Source organism: Vitis riparia, chromosome 7 (assembly GCF_004353265.1).
Source record: "Vitis riparia cultivar Riparia Gloire de Montpellier isolate 1030 chromosome 7, EGFV_Vit.rip_1.0, whole genome shotgun sequence".
Lineage (NCBI taxonomy): Eukaryota > Viridiplantae > Streptophyta > Magnoliopsida > Vitales > Vitaceae > Vitis > Vitis riparia.
Genome location: NC_048437.1, coordinates 3363870 through 3381934, shown reverse-complemented (window position 1 = coordinate 3381934; position 18065 = coordinate 3363870). Strand labels below are relative to the sequence as shown.

The following is an 18065-nucleotide window of genomic DNA, read 5'->3' as shown; positions in this document are numbered from 1 at the left end:
AAATTCAAATTTTGAAAGTGTTTGAATAAAACTCTCAATCACAAGTGTCGCATGCATCATATTTCCTTATGTGATTTATTCCGATTTACGCATGACATTCAGATTTTACAGAAAAGCGCATGAAATCCATATTTTTTCCACAAACATAAAACTAGAATTTTATTTAATTCAATTTTTTAAAAAATTACCCATATCATTAAAATTAATAATTTTAAAATATAATTCCTAAACATAAAATTCCATGGCCTCATTACCCTGATAGCTACACGTAGAAGCTAATCACCTTGCTAAACAAGGCTTTATTACCACTATGATATTTTCCATCATGCCAAACACTGCACAAGTATGCAATTTTGTTTTGTAAATGCTTATATCATCCACAATCATTTAAACCTCCATAAATGATAAATAACTATTTTTATTTCATGGCATTGACAGAATTGAACCTTTTGGGAATACAAGAAATAATGTTCAAGGGACAAAATTAGAACCTCTAACAAAGTACATAAATTGGAAAGCTAAGACAAACTTGAGAAACCGGGAAATTTCAGTCTTTCCAGAAATGCTCAAGAAATATCATTCCCATGATTGGGAGGCTCAACAACATTTCCTACAATTTCATCCGATGGTAACAAAAGCACCTAGTTCTGTTTTCTAAAGATTTTGGAACTACTAGTTTACATCTTTTCCTTGTAATCCCTCGAGACCGAGAAAGGACCACGAGATGAGGCACCTTAGGGTTCCATTCTGAACTTTCATCATGAAACATATCCTGGAATCATTAGCTAGCTTTAGTCCCCAATGCAGACCACTTGGCATCTCTTGCAGTAGAAATACTGGTAGTTGATGAGCCCAATCACAGAACTTCATGAGCTTTCCCATAATACCTGTTTATAAACGGTGCCTGAAAAGCATTCCAAACAACAATAATTACTACTTAAAGATTAATGAGTCGTAGTTATTTCCCACAAAATATGTACAGTGGGCACAAATAAGATAAGTCCTTTCATATACATTGGCCTGTCTCTTCCAGTTTGGGCATTCAGTTCAGAATTTGAAATTAGAGCCCAAAGGAGCAAGTGATTTGAGAGGAATAAGTTTCAAGAGAAGTATAAGTACCATGTGACATGTAAACAAGAAATTATTAAAACATGCTCAAATAAGTGATGATAAGCATAAATAACAAAAGCTTAATTTATTAAGATCTAAGCTTGTTAAAGCAGGAGAATCAGAATGCAATTAGCATTCTTAAGCAAGTGTGTGCTCTAACAGAAGAGGCCAAATTCATTGATTTGCTACAACCAATCAACTCTTTTTTGTAATTGTTCATAAAATGGATTGGAAAACATACCCTCAATAAACCATGGCCAAGTCAAAAACCAGTTGACTCGACAGAAAATACTCGACTTAATTAGCCAATAAAAGTCAAACCATTTAGAACTAGTGCCATATCGATCCATTTGAATACCAAGAAAAAAAAAAAGGGCCACATAATGACAAAGCTTTTGGGAGATCAGTTAGTTGATATTCAAAATAGCAGACATATTTTGTTAGCATGCAACAGATAAGTAAATTAAACATATATTCCATCAAGAGATTAATTTTTGACTATTTATCTAGGGAACGACTTATAGTAATACACCATGGTCTTGAATGTCGCATCAAGGCCAGCTTCAATACGCACAAGATTCAAAGGCTATCAATAGTCTCATGTGGAGAAACAAATATAGTGGTGTCCAAGATATTATGTTTTTTCAATAGAAGGGATGTTCAAAATTGTACCTTAACATTTTAGAGTTTTTGTCAATGAAGAATAATCGGTCCAAACTCTCACAAATTCTTTCTTATGCTCTCTCTTGCTTTTAGCAAAAAGTCTTTAGAAGGTGCATCACTGTCCATATTAGATTTTGTTGATTGGTTGTGTTATTGATGATTATAGAGAGGTGCTTTTGTTAATCTCTCAATCTAATTGCCTTTATGTCTCCTTTCTATACTTCTTGTGTGTATTAGTGCCCCTTCTTTTAATTAGGCAGTGTTAATAATATTATCTTTTGCCTACCAAAAAAAATTATACCTTAACATTTGATATGTCAGGAGTATCCTCGGTCTGCACAGGGTAGAACTTGTAAAACTTCATGTTTTCAAATGCTGCTTTAGCCTCCTCACTCATTTCTTCAAGCGCTTTTTTTCGGGCTTCTCTAGCCTACAAGAAAAGAAATTAACAAGTACTCAACATATTTGAAATTTATGTGCAAGACCAAAACTATTGCAACAACTGGTATCTGCTATAAAATACCTGTCTATTGGCTTTTTTTGCCTCTCGGACTTTCTCTTTGACAAAATCCTGAGCAAGCAAAACAAGTTAAGTTCATGTTATGGTTTATTACATGAAGGAGCAATCAGTTACATGCATATCATCAATTGCAGATCACCTTAAATGCATCCTTTTGATCTGTATCCAATTCCTCCTCCTCAATCAGCTTATCAGTGAACTCCTAAAGATAGGATAAGTACAATTTAGCACAAGATGTAAATAAAACATAAGAAAAACCTATAAAGCTTCTGAGTAATAAAGGAACTTATTCCTTCAGAGGGTTCCTTCCACAACACTCCCCCAGGAATAATTAATGCAGGAACAAGTCATCTTTTGTCTTATTAAATGCCTGACCATCACAAATGACTCTAAACTAAGTTTAGTATCAATTGCTTTATAGAAGCGAGACAGCCAAACCCACAACCAGATGGTAACAAGAATTCCCTCAGCTAAACAGAAAATACAGCCATCTGACCAAACTGGTTTACAAGGTTGTTGAATTATCTAATAATTGGCTTATGATTATACATAAACAATGAAATTTGGGGATAAGCTTAAGCAACCAGACCATGTCATTACAATATTTTCAACCAATTTAAATAGGTTATATGCAAGAGCACAAACATCAAAAAAGTTACTTGTGTACCTCAAGTTCATCAAGCTCCCAATCAAACTCGCAGAAAACCTGCAAGGAGTAGGAAAAATTTACAGAATTTTTCAGTATATTTGCTTCAATCATCCTACGTATACGAGCAACCCCTATTTGTTGGTCATTACTCATCAACAAGTTGGTCGTAGCTACATAAAACCTACCAAATATTCCTTGAAATAATGGGACATTAGTTTTTCCTCATCACATGCTGTCATCTTACCGGCTTTGATTCAGCTGGAAATATTATTTGAACCTCAGTACTCTGCTCCAGCTCATCTTCCTTGAATGGCTGATAAAAATCTGTTAACAGAATAAGACCAGTCAGCTGTCTAGTTCCACATGCATTAAAAATAATATTTTACAGAGCACTGACATGAAGTTCATAAGCTGAATCCTTGGAATAGCACAGGAACAAAATCAAGCTAAATAATATTTTTAATATTTTTTCACAGAACGAATATGGGAAAGAAATGAAATTGCTTTTCAGAAGTCCACCATGGACGGCAGAATTCAAACAGAAAGTCCACATAGCACCAGTATTAACTAGTTAAGTTACAAACTCCCAATAATTAAATTAGATCAAGAAAAAGAGGCTTGGTAACCTAGTTATCAGTAGACATCTTCATTTTTCAAATTTCATCAAGCCATTTGTGTTGTCTAAAACTTCCTGAAAGGTATATACAATTTTCTGAACTCAGGCACAATTTCTGTTATTGGCAAAACTCATACAAAAACGAGTTTTTCTCATTTCAGTTTGGGGATGGTGGAGGTAATTAAGAGGTGAAGCACTGAATTATGCAATGACAACAAGGATTCTTAGTTACAAAGACGCCATCTCTAATAGGGTCAGTGTAGGATACTCCAGTCCAAACATCTGCAAATAGTTTGAGAACTCACATGGTAGGCAGTATTCATACTTCTTGACACGGTCTATCTTCAAGTGTTTCAAAGCAGCCCTACACCAAAAAATTCCATACAAATAAGAAGCCACAGAGGGGAACATGCTGCATGCATAAAGTAAGAAACACAGCTAAACACATACTTGATGCACAACAACATACAAAACCAAACAAGTAATGCAAATAAAAAACATTAAAGTCAACTCATTGGGTAAGAGTTGTGATGGTAGAGGGTCAAACCCTCAAGTCCTTTTTATCTTTAACATGGGCAGACTCACCAAACACTGGACAGAGCTATGAGGATAGAATCTCAGCACCTTCCTCTTCTATTTGTTACTCTCACTTCTTGATACCAAATATAATTCTATTGTTCTTTTCCAATAAATTATTATAAACAAAATGGAGCATCAAATAGTTTTTTCTTAAGCAAAACAAAGCCATCCCCCCTCCCAAATTCCTCAACCACCACCCTTCCAAACAAAAATTTGAAGACCTTTTTTCTTTTTTGATAAGCAAGAAGATAATATTTTATATACAAAGTACCTGTAAAAAGATGCAACAAAGTACATACAATGCATATATTGGTCTCCAAAAGAAGAGAAGAAAAAAAAAACTATCAAAAGAAAGAGGGAAGAAACAAACCCCCCCAACTCCTTACTTTGAGCTAATCCAATCTACAAAGCCTATCATGGTCATGGAATAATCATCTAAATACGATCTAAACCATTCCAAAAAAGTGCCCATATAGGTGGTGCTGAAGTAAAGACTCCTTCCCCTAAAAATTCTTCTCCTCATCCCCAGGAAATTCTTCTATTTCATTCCTTCCCATCATAAATATGACAACATGAAGAGCATATTTCTAAGCCCTTGAGGCCTGAATCAAATGATAAGTGGTTGTGGCAGTGATGGGAAATGTCTAAATCTAAGAGGAAAAGGGAGAAAATATTACCTATCAAAGCAAAAAAGACAAGATAGATTTCTGATGAACCTGATCTTCCTAAATTCAAAATCTACCCATCACTTACAGAAAACTCCCACCATAGATCTCAAAAGCATCAACCCACCATCCCTTAAAGTCACTCAAGTGATACAATTCCACTTTTGCTGCACATGATGCACAAATGATCATTTACTAGTTCTGACCTATCTTAACACGGAAAAGACACCAGTCCAAGCCAACATCCCCCATCTCCCAGGTTGCAATAAATCACTCACTCTGTTTGGTTAAATTCCTACTTTAGATCTTCTCCTTGCACAAAAAAACAATGCCCATTGGATGGAGCACCAATCTACAGCATGCACAAACAAAATGAGATTTCAGAGAGAGAGCAACAGGTTACACCATATGATTGTTTGCAGTAAGACTTAAATACTGCAGTGGAGTTAGCTTCATGTTTGGTATTTTTAAATTTTCAGACATAGACAACTAATAGTCTGATTCTTGACTAACTGCAATAGAATTACCTTTATGTAACCATGTTAATAGACCATATAATATTTTAAATTAAAATTTTCAATCATATGATAATAAGAAAAACAACAATAAAAAATAAAAACATAAATAAAATAAGAACTGATCCCTATAGCTGATTTAAAGACTTAGAAATGCAGTCATGACTGTGAGCAAGAAAACCCAGGTTAATCATATCACAACTTCTGACATAAATTCAAAAAATACTTGCCCAACCTGACTCTCCAAGTTGACTGGACTAAACAACAAAATTTATTGTGCTTACACAAAAATGTAAAATATTAATTTATCTAACTGGTTTGGATGATAAAGTTACATCAGTAAAGAAAGCAATTTCACCTTCTTTGGGTGCAGCTCAAGATAAATATTTGCGTCTTTAGCCTGTCAACTTGACTTTCTCTGTAGAAGAATGGGATCGCATAAGGACAGCAATGGATAAATAACTTCAAAGATGCATGCGGAGAAAGATACCAAGAAATCAGTTCAAAACCTACCTGTTCTCCAAAGGAATATATGGAACCCAGTCCATTTTCATTTGCTTCATAGGAACTATTTCTTCAGCCTCCCTCTGAACTGAGTTAATTCCAATCTTATCAGAAGGCGGGAAAGGAGATACAACCTGTCAATGAGAACCACAAAATGGAAGAAATAAATTAGCCAAAAGTTACAAATGTATGTTGTGGTAAAAACAAATAATTCTGACAAACTTATTCCCATAAATTTTACCCAAAAAAAATGATAATTTGCTACCAAGAATAGAAAGAACAACAAGAAAAAATTTATGGACAAAGAAAAAGGTATCATGCTTTTTGTTCATACAATTATATAAGTTCACAATGGCATTTAATGTTGGAATTTGCAAATTGCTAAGCAAATAGAATGGAAGAAGATAAATTAAGTCACGACACCCGCAGACTGCATTGCTTTTATAAATATACTAATTTCCATAATTAAAGAGGTGAGATAGAGAAACCGATGGATCCAATAAACACCTGTAGTATGAACAAAGCAAAACATATCATGCATTTTATTCATACAATTATACAAGTTCCCAAAGGTATTTGATGTTGGAATTTGCAAATTACAAAATCCATAGAATGGAAGGAGATAAATTATGTCACTACACTCGCAGACTACATTGCTTTTGTAAATATACTAATTTCCATAATTAAAGAAGTGAGATAAAGAAATTATACATCCAATAAACACCACACAAGTTCTCAAAACCTATTATTGGGGACTATGTTCAAAGAAATAGCCACTCAACACGTACCAAAGGAACCAAAGCTGCATAGAACCTGAGTACAAGGTTAAATCTCAATACCAAGTTAAAGAACATGAGCAAATCTAAGAAAAAGGCAAAAGTGTATCAAAGGCCAGGCAGGGAGACTAATACAGAAATTGACTGGAACTCCAACTAAAGACAGTATATAACATCAAGTGGTTCTATAAATAACGAGCCTGCTTTAATAACTTCAATCTTGTGAGGAATTTGCAACCACCTATGTTAACCAAATTAAACTACTTTATTTTCCAAACCCCTAATTCAAAAGCCACTATTTTAATAACTTACAGCCACCACAGCAGGTATGCAGATAACTTTATTTTCACCCTTGTACGAAACCAATTGAGCTGCAAGAGAGAAAAGGGCAGTGTAAAAAGGAAGGACAGAGAAAACAAAGAACATAATATACCCCAACAAACTCTATACAAAAATTAAATGCAAGTCCTTCTTCAACAAGTATGAAGCACAATCAAAGTCTTGATAACAAGAAAAATAAAAGGCCGAAATAATGTAAGCTACTTACGCTCTGAACAGCCAAAGAGATAAACTTTCTTGCCATATAGTTTTCCCCCTTCTTCGAATGCTTTCTGACCACAGTTAGGTGAATACTTTAAGCACTAAACATTTCAATTTTTTTTTTTCACTTCTATTTTAAAATAAGTCATCCAACCACAAACTGCTCACAAAAATAAATAAATAAATCTAAGATGATTATTTGACTTACTTCAAGGTTAGAGAAGTTCCACTTGAATTGGTAAAGCAAGTCGAATTGATCCCACTGAAAGATACAATTATTTAGTAAGAAGAAACAATAAAACATACTAAGATATTTTAAGTAAAAGCTGAGAAAACAAAATTATAGTTTCAGACCTCTGTCCCAACTGGAAATGTCTCTTTCCACAGATCTTCCTGCAAAACATAACCAGGTAAAATTTAAATACAATGATATGATGCTCCTTAATAGTATGTAGACAAATGCAGAACTGCATACACTGGCCTTCATCTATTTTATGTTTTCTAAGAACCACAAGCATTACCAGCTCCATTTTCGTCCAAATATGTAAAACTCAATTTTAAATAAACCAAAAACCAACAACTAACGATATGCAAACCAAAAAACAACAATTAACAATACTGTACTGCCCTGTTGATGCTATGCCATTCAATTCTAGCATAATAACAGGGTATAATTAATGAATCTGTGATATTCATAAACACAAATTTACCAGTTGCAGCTCCAAATTGCTTCAAGAAGAAACAAAAACTATTCAAAAGAAAAAGGCAGCAAAGTGAAAATGACACCGTTTGGTTCCCAGGAGATTTGGGGTGAGAAACAAAGAGTAGCATTTCAAATACCCGATAAAAACCAGTCAAGCTAGCCCAACACCACCATTCGCTTAATCAAAGTAACAATCCAGATTCCTTCTACTAAACATTCAAATTCCTTCTCTTCCGCTCAACCGACCACCAACACAGACCAAGAGGTTACCAGCATTTTAGCTCAACAATCAAACACAGCGCACCAAAACATCAAAAACCCAAAAATCAAGATCCAAACAGATCACCCAGAAAATAAAAATAATAATAATAAAAACCGATCCAACCAATCAAGCACTGTTGAATCAAACATCATCCAATCAACTATACCATGTTGCGCTTCTCCTCGAAGAACTCGGGCTCCGATTCAGGCTTAGAAGCTTTGACCCGCTTAGCTCTGGTGGGGGCTTTGGAAGAATTGGATTCTTCCTTCTGAGTTGGCTGTCGCCTAACTTTTCTCTTCATTGTTTGAGGTGGATTGTAGAGAGAGAATTAGGATTTGGAGATATGGAGAAGAGAGAAGGCAGAAAATTTGAAGAGAATATACTTTGGGCGGTCTGTGAAAAAATGTAGGGTTTGGGGGTGAGAGGTAGACACGCGTGAAATTAACGCGGGCGGTCCGAATTTGAAGAGATGATGGGGGGAGAAAGAGGGAAATGAGATCGCCTCCGGTTTCCCACTACAGTTTTCTCAAGTTTATGTGTATCCTTCTATCCGTCTATTTATTTATATATTTATTGGATAGATATTTATTTAGGTGCATGTTATATATGAGGTTTTTCGTTTCATTTTTTTATAACAAAAATCTTAATAAAATAACTTTTTGATATTTGGGTACAATATAATTGATATTGATTTAAAAATAATTTAGAACCTAAATTGGAACATAATGATTTTTATTTATACCATTATACATATATGATTTTTTTAAGGTGAATTATAAAATTTATCATCTTAATTTAGTATTGACTTTTTTTTCTTCTAATAGTCAAGTGTCGAATAAGCTATTTTATTAAAATTATTCATACAAAATTTAACAAACAAATTCATATAATGAGCACATAAGCATATTAAACACATCTAAATATATCATTGGCGAGTACTAAAAAAAATTAAGATTTAAGGGGTACTTGATAAAAATTAATACTTATTATTTTATGACTTGAGTTGACTTTTAAGTTAAATTATACGTATGTTGTTAACTTAAAACTTGTCATTTAATTATTATTTTAAGTATTAAGATTGTTTGATAAAATTAAATTTGAATATATTTTAAATCGTATTTATTCTCATTAATTACAACTAGGGTGAAGGAGGTTAGTAGCATCAGAGGTGGTAGAGTAGCAAATAAAACCATTGAAGTAATTAGAACAAATGAAAATAAACAAGTAAAATAAAAATGTAAACTTAAAAATAAGTTAGTCAATTTTATTTATTACTTAACGATGCTTTTAACTTTAAATTATATTATTTAATTATTTTATCAAATATGTTTAATTTACTTAATAACTTAAATTAAGTGAATTAAGTTATGAAGTCAGTTTACCAAATACTCGCTTAAATATGACTTATTGATGATATTACTTGGAAAAAAAAGTTTTAATTTGACACATGAATAAAAATTTATTTATTTGGATTTAATTTGTTTTATGTAATGTAAATTTAAAAGACAAATAAAAAAAATATGGTGAATTTATCCATTGAAGATATGGGGTAGGTAAAAAAAAAAAAAACTTTGTGGTACTTTCATAGTTGATGGGATGTTATTATTATCATTATTTACGTTTACATTTAATGAATGAAATCAAAGAATATTTGGAGAGTTATATGATACTGTATTTATTCACATAACTTAATATTTGAAAAATATTAATGTCCAATTATACAAAATGGGAAGTGGAATCTTTTTTCCCTAATTTAACCAATCTCTTTGATTGAATAACATGGCTTCCCATTTTGTGCTTTAATTTTAATAATGGTTTCTCCTGTTATTTTGGGTGAAATATGCCCATATTAAGTTAAATATGATTTAACGAATTTTATTATAATTTTGAATTTTAAAGATGGATAAAAAAAATATTTAAGTTATTATTCCAAAATTTTGTTAGGTGAAATGGGTCTTTGTCATATGGTGAAATTTTAAGAGCATCATCAAATATTTGAACATGTTTTTAGATAAGACATGACATAATAAGACAACAAAATCCATTGATTGTTAGTATGACATGATAGTTCAAGCCGTTGAAATATACAATTTTATAATAAATATATAGAATTAAAATACATTATATTCGTATAGAATAATGGCGTCGTTCTTAAGATTAGAGAAATGATGACTCTTAAAACAAACCTAAGAGTGCGATGTCAAATACGATAAAAGTTTTGACCCATTATCATTTGATATAAATTGATTTCTCATACGATATTATTAAAATTATATCGCCAAAACCAATAGTCATGAGGTCAAGTTTGAACCACGGGAGCATCATGATCCTTTTGGTGCCAAAAAACCCCTTTTATCCCCAAGGGCCCATACGACCCACAAATATTTAAATTATGACTTAATCTAATATTTCCATCATAATTAATTAATAAGGGGCTTTGGGACTCTTTAAATACACTTTTTTAGTGTCAATTTTAAATTATATTAAAACCCCTTAACTTTGTCTAATATTGGAGGTAATTACATTATCTCCCATTGTGGTTGATTAGATGAACTTTTTTCTTTCATATCTTACCATATAAAAAATGGATTGAATATTATTTAATTTGTACCATTTATTCATATTTTATGTTCCATTTTAATTAAAAAGAATTGAGAGAAAACATGCCTACCCTTTCCCTTCTAAACACACAATAACAAATTTATAGATATTTTATTTATTTAAAATATATTTTTAAAACAAAAAAAAATTCCCATTGGGAGTAGAAATGAATAGACTGGTGGACGATCACAGAAATATTTTATTTGAATAAGGTTTTAGTATTTTATACGAAGTAGCAAGATGTACATAGAACTTTATTTATAAAATGGAAATGTTACACGTGGATATTTATAAAATGGACCGTATTTTTACCTAATGGGTCTTTGCTTACTTTGAGATCCCGGGCCATGAGTTGGTGTTGCAGTTGGGCTTTGTCCGGTGGCTTGGCTTGCCATTTGGGTTTGGAATTTGGGCCATCATTAAGCCCAATTTCTGTAGCCCATGTTGCAAAGGCGGGCCTGGGAAAACTGGTCATACCCACAAAATCTGCCCATGTTTGCGTTTTAAGTCATTATGGATGAAGACAATGAATAAGGAGCACGTTATAATATAATAAGATTTATGGTTAAAAAAAAAAAACTATAAAATATATTTTAAAATAATACTGATATATGCATTATTTAAAATCATTGACAGATTAGAGGGTTGATCGCGTCCATCAATTCTCCTTGTGTTTAAATGTCGTGCGCACTTTAGTAAATGAACTTATACAATTAGGGTATGCATATTTTTTTGTAGCAATTATTGTTAGCATTCAAGGTCCTGCAAATATATATATAGAGAGATAAATTATTTATGTATATTGAACTACATATTATAAAACTTTTTTGTTTAGAAATTTTAAATATTTAATCATAAATATTATATATAAATAAATGCATTTTTTACTATTGTTTAATTTATTGAACAATTTCTATATAACACTAAAGATAAGAGAAATTTCATATTTGTCTTAATAACAAATATTAAAATGTAATATAATTTTTATTTTAAAATATTTTTGAACATTAAAAAACAATATGTATTTCATTTTATTTATTTTATAAACATGATATAACATATTTTATTACATATAATATTTTAAAATATTACATCTCATTTAAAATTATATTATAAAATACACATATTCTATCTAATAGGATATGATACATTAAAATATATTTATATCCCATCAATTAAACTTAACTTTTTACCATATTTAGATAGCAGGATATGGTATAAGATGGAATAAAAAGAGAAATAACATATTCTACTTTAGCAATGGATATAATACCTTGTTTTATTACTTATTCCATATTATATTCAATCAAATGAAATAATTGATAAAATATATTATTTATCATTTTTTTTATAAAGATCATGATAAGCCTAAATGAAAATATAGGATATATATAAATTAATAATATTTTATCCCGTCAATGCTTTCTATAGTAACATACCTTGAATATTTCCCATATTTTCAATAATAATTAAACAAGTACAAATCTCTATAAATAATCGTCATTATTTATTGGGTGTACAACAAGTGGAGGAGTGATGTAAAATCAGTGGCCTTTTTCGAAGATCATGGATTATACTGTTGCAATTGACTGCTATATATATATATATATATGCTCCTTTTCTCCGCCCCCTGGCTTTCACCCATAATGGGCTCTTGCTCACCATTTCAGTAGTGGAAACAATGAATGAGATTCCCGAACGGGAAACTCTCTTTTGGGCAAATTGTTTATCCTCTTCTCTTTATTAGAGTGGCGGCACAGGCCATGGTTTAAAAGAATGGCCAGAGATTCCTACATGTCATTCAGTGGAGTTAGACGGTTAGAAGTCAAATAATTATAAATAAAACACGGAGAAATCTCAAATGCGGTCCATTGTAGCAGCATCCACCACTACCCAATGTGCCAAATTACAATTTGTGGAGCCCTGTTGGGTGGATGGCGTATTAGTAATATGATTTCCTAATGAGGATTAAGTGATTAATACATGATGGGCAATTGAGAATTGCTATGTGTGGGTGGGCCCTGCCTAATTTCGCAGGGGCAATGACTGGTATTTGATCTTAGAGATTGAAAAGGGATATGGCCCGTCGTTTTCAATTGCAAACCTAAAATAAAATGCCGTTCAACCACATGTTCCATTGGATGAAAGGGCATCTAACATTATACTAATAGTCCACAACAAATTCATATTTCAAAAACAAACCAATATATATGCCACTTGTTGATCACATCATAAAAATTATTTTTCATGCATGTGTATTGATGTCATATTAAAATGCCGGTCCAACCAAATCTAGACAGATGTAAAGATAAAAAATAAAACCACATGTTATTAATCTAAATTTACTAATTATGTTTAAAATACAAATTTAAGTGATTAGAGCTACATATGTGATTTAAGCAAGTTAGGTCGCCAAAAATATAAATTTAAAAATATTTAATTTAAGTTTAACTTAACCTGATGTTTAACATGAAGTATTTTAATTAAAATCCGATCTAATATAATTTTTGTTAACTTTATTCGATTTAAAAATAGAGTTAATCATTTTAAATTTTTTTTTATATATATTTTTATCAAAATACATATAATAATAAAACAAACATTTCCAAATGGTAAAAAAAATATAAAATTATACCCCTATTTGATATATTTGATAGGACATATATATGAAAATAAATAAAATAAATGTTATTACACAATATATATATATAATTGGGTTTTGATTAAATGTAAATCTTTAGATGGCCTTATTATTATTAGATTTAAATTATATTCGGATTGTCTTAATCTAATTTATATTAAATTTGAATAGAAAAAATTAAGTCAATTCAAATATAAATTATTAAAGATAATTATTGATACGAGATATTAGATGGAGATAGAGGTGGTTCGACCCCTTGTCTATTGTCTGGATTATTTACCTGGTCTTCTTAGATATGGTGATAAGGGCCTATGATGGAGGGGGACGTGTGTCTTGGGTTACTTGTATATTTTCATAAATATTTTTATTTATTTTTATTTTATATTTATTAAATGGGATCATAGAGTATTCTATCATACCTTATGTTATGAATAATTCTTATACACGTCTGACAAGATTGAAAAAAAAAAATCATAAAATAAAAGTTAATCAAGAAAAAAAAATCCAAATAAAATCTTCTTGTTCCTGGATCTCAATGGATTGGCGAAAAGGGAACTTGGAGAAGGGACCCATGTCACAGGCTCACAGCCTGAATCCCAAAAATTCCAGATTTTTTAAAATATATTAATTATTTATAATTTATTTTTCTAAATGGGCACGTGGATCTTGTGGAACCATTGAAAGCATCCATTATCAAATCAGAATAGACTCCCTAGCGACTGACACGTCTCGGTAAAAGAAAGCGAGTACAGTAGATTTCCTACGCTTTTCGTTGCGTTGTGGATAATCCGTGAGAGGCAGGTCGCATTGGACTCGCTTTCTAGAAAGTTGAAAAGGCAGGGCGGAGGAGCCATGCAAGACAAAACCAGGGCTGCGCAAATCTAAAATACGCCGGGTGCGCATTGCGTGAGGAGGATCGAAGAAGGAATATTAAGGTGGGCATGCATGAGTGCGCATCCTGGCGCAGTGTAGCCTTTTGCCATGTGCAGTGCGTGAATATATGCTAAAAGAAACATTGTTTTAACACTTCTATTAAGATTGTTTGGAGTAAAAAGAAAAAACACTTCCGAATTAGTTTTAAAATGAAATAGCTCGTCAGTGGACAAGAAAAAAGGAAAGATATTCTCTTTAATTTATACAATTACATCAAACGATTCTTATTCCTGCTACAATAAGTTTTTTGCTTAAAAAAGTCCACTCAAAGACGACTACAGATAACTAAGCATCCCCAAAAGAAATATAACTTTAACTTTTACAACTTCTCATCTCTGATTTCCCCCTTATAATAACATTAAGGTTCCACAAAGCTTCTTTCTCTATGCCACTTTTATTATAAATTTATTTAAAGAGAATTGTTGGATGTTTATATATAATTTTTAAAATATATTTTTTATTTATAAATATTTTTAATAGTTTTCTATACTTTTAAAAATGATTTCAAAAATTTAATTGTTAGGAGAAAATGTTTTTAAGTATTACAAAATGTTAGGAAGTGTCCCGAATTCCTAATTAGTATAGATTCATTTTTGTAAATAATATTACATAAAATATTTATAGGTTGATATATTATTATAATATTAGACTTCTTTATAAAACAAAGAAGGTTGTTATAAATATCTCTATAAATATTATAAATTATGAGATGAAGATGGATCTGTAGAGACTATACGAGGTGGATAGAGATGTGAGAAAGAACGGGAGGTACCCGGTGGAGCAAGAGGATTCGTAGTAAGGTATGGATACAAAGAGTGGGGAAACATGGGATGTTTCGGGAACCCAATAGTTGTATCTGGTTCTGTCATTTGTAATATTATCTATTGTATAGTGGAATCATTATCTCTCATCCGTTGACGTAGGTATGGTTGGCCGAACCACGTTAAAACCTTGTGTACCATATGTGTGATTGTTTTATCTTTATATTCTTAAACTAACATTGTTGGCATCAAAGCTTTCAATGTCACGACAACTGGTATCAAAGCTTGGGTTGAAGATTTATGGAATAGTAAAATATCACAAAACACACAAGATGAAAACAAAATGAATTTTCATTGAAGGTGGAGTCGATTGCTCTTTCACGGTGATATGATACAAAAGGGTTTGTGTCATGAAGAGTTTGAATATTAACTTCATGAAATTGTTAGGAAGTGTCCCAAATTCCTAATCAATATAGACTCATTTATTGTAAATAATATTATATAGAATATTTATAGGTTGATATATTATTGTGATATTAGACTTTCTTATAGGATAATGAAGGTTATTTGAAATATCTCTATAAATATTATAGGTCATGAGGGGAAAAAGTTATGAGGTGGAGATGAGCCTCTAAAGACTATACGAGGTGGATAGAGATGAGATAAAAACGGGAGGTACCCGGTGGAGCGAAATGGCTAGTAGTAAGGTATGAATACAATGAGTGGGGAAACATGAGATGTTTCGGGAACCCAATAGTTGTATATGGTTCTATCCTCTATAATATTCTCTTTTGTATAGTGAAATCATTCTCTCTCATCCGTTGACGTAGGCATGGTTGGACGAACCACGTTAAAACCTTGTGTACCGTATGTGTGATTGTTTTATCTTTGTGTTCTTGAATTAACATTGTTGACATCAAAGCTTGGGTTGAAGATTTATGGAAGAGTAAAAGATCACAAAACACACAAGATGAAAACAAATGGAATTTTCACCGAAGGTGGAGTCAATTGTTCTTTCGTGGTGATATGATACAAAAAGGTTTGTGTCATGGAGAGATTGAAGATTAACTTTATGGAATTTGATTAGGAAGTGTCCCAAATTCCTAATTAGTATAGATTCCTTTTTGTAAACAATATTATATAGAATATTTATAGGTTGATATATTATTGTAATATTAGACTTCCTTATAGAATATGGAAGGTTGTTGGGAATATCTCTATAAATATTATAAATAATTAGGGAAAAAAGTTATGAAATGGAAATGGACCTGTAGAGACTATACGAGGTGGATAGAGATGTGAGCCCAGTAGAGCGAGAGGGCTCGTAGTAAGGTATGGATATAAGGAGTGGAGAAACATGAGATGTTTCGGGAACCCAATAGTTGTATCTAGTTCTGTCCTCTACAATATTTTATTTTATATGGTGGAATCATTATCTCTCATCCATGGACGTAGGCATGGTTGGTCGAACCACGTTAAAACCTTGTGTACCATAATATCCTATTTCCTTGGATTAGTACTCGGACTCATATATCAAAAGGTTAGTATGAAATTTGAAGGAGATCGATTCTTTCAAATTAAAATTAGTAATTGAAGTTACACCAAATCGGAGTCAGAAAAGGAGATAGGTTAAATTTGAAAAGTATTCTATTAGGGTAACCATGTTAAATTATTTTGTTTTTGTATCGTACAAAAAACGAATTCTATTTGTGTATGTGCTCCTGGGAACGATATGGTACTCTATTCCATTACACGGATCAGGAGTAATCGAAAAGTGTGATTATTTTATCTTTGTGTTCTTTAACTAATATTGTTGGCATCAAAACTTTCTCACAACACAAAATGCTTTTTAATTAATATCAAATGGGTTATAAAATATTAAAAAAATATAACACTAGATGTCGAAGTATTTTTATGAGTCAATTAGATTAAAATGTTTCATTGATTTGATATTTTATTAAAAATACTTTTAAAGATAATCATTTACAGTTGGTTTGGTAACTATTTTTAAAAATAAATTTAAAAATTATTTTATAATTTTCATAAAATAAAGGTATGTTTATAAACTTAAAATATTTTAATCGTTTTTAATATTTTTAAAAATAATTTTGATATTTATTGTTTTATTTTTAATTATTTTATATATTTGTATAATTTTTTTTTAAAAATTATCCTCATAAAATAAAAGAAAACAACTAAAATAAATTACCTAAAAATGCTATGTTTTTTTATTATTAATAATAGAGAACAAAAAAATTATTTGGTTGTCAAATACGTTTTCTATATTTTTGTTATGAAAAATATAAAACTATTTTATAAAAAAAATTTCAAATAGAACCTTAATCTTTGTTTTGATATACTTCATGTGTTTCTATTTAAAAAAATATAAATAATAATGTGTTTCATATAAAATATAATAAATTTTACATTAAAAATTAATATATTTTATTAATTTAAATTTTTTTTTATCATTGGGAAGGGCTTTTAGTCTCAAGATGAGTCCTAAGTATTGTGTAACTTATAATTATTTAATAATGTTGTTATTATTATTATTATTTTCCAATGTCCTGCCGTGTAGGACAACAAATATGAAAATGACCAATTGACTGCAATATCATAATAAGTAGTCACACTGAAGCGAATAAAGTGGCTTGCAATTATCATCACCTTTTATTATTTTTGCATGTATTGTAACAAAGCATGAGAATGACCGATTGATTGTGACATGGTGTAAATACCATATACACACCTATTGACATGTACAGTTTTAAATTTTTGTAAGAATCACAGCTTTATATCAACACAAGGGAAATGAAACGAGTTTAGAAAAACAAAATGTTTGATTAACAATAATTAAATATGATCAAGGTGTTGTTTGTTTGTTTGTTTTTTAATTTTTTTTAGTTTTTATTGAAAATAATTTGCTTTTAAATTTTAAATAGCTCGTGTTTTTATTTTTTATTAACTTATTACTTATTTTTTAAATAGAAAAAGTTAAAATGTCTAGATTTTTTTTAAATGATAAAA

The 18065-nt window shown here is 30.9% G+C and overlaps 1 protein-coding gene across 1 annotated transcript; it reads right to left on the bottom strand.

The window, feature by feature from the left end:
• Positions 1–398: 398 nt before the first annotated feature.
• Positions 399–8583, bottom strand: LOC117918963 (protein HEAT INTOLERANT 4-like). Its single transcript, XM_034835960.1, has 14 exons — positions 8269–8583; positions 7492–7530; positions 7346–7399; positions 7145–7208; positions 6910–6968; positions 5831–5955; positions 5676–5735; positions 3864–3922; positions 3187–3266; positions 2961–2999; positions 2433–2495; positions 2297–2344; positions 2075–2203; positions 399–904 (listed from the first exon to the last, which is right to left on the bottom strand). Exons 1-14 carry the CDS (start codon positions 8401–8403, stop codon positions 857–859), a joined length of 1002 nt encoding a protein of 333 aa, XP_034691851.1. The 5' UTR covers positions 8404–8583; the 3' UTR covers positions 399–856.
• Positions 8584–18065: the final 9482 nt, after the last annotated feature.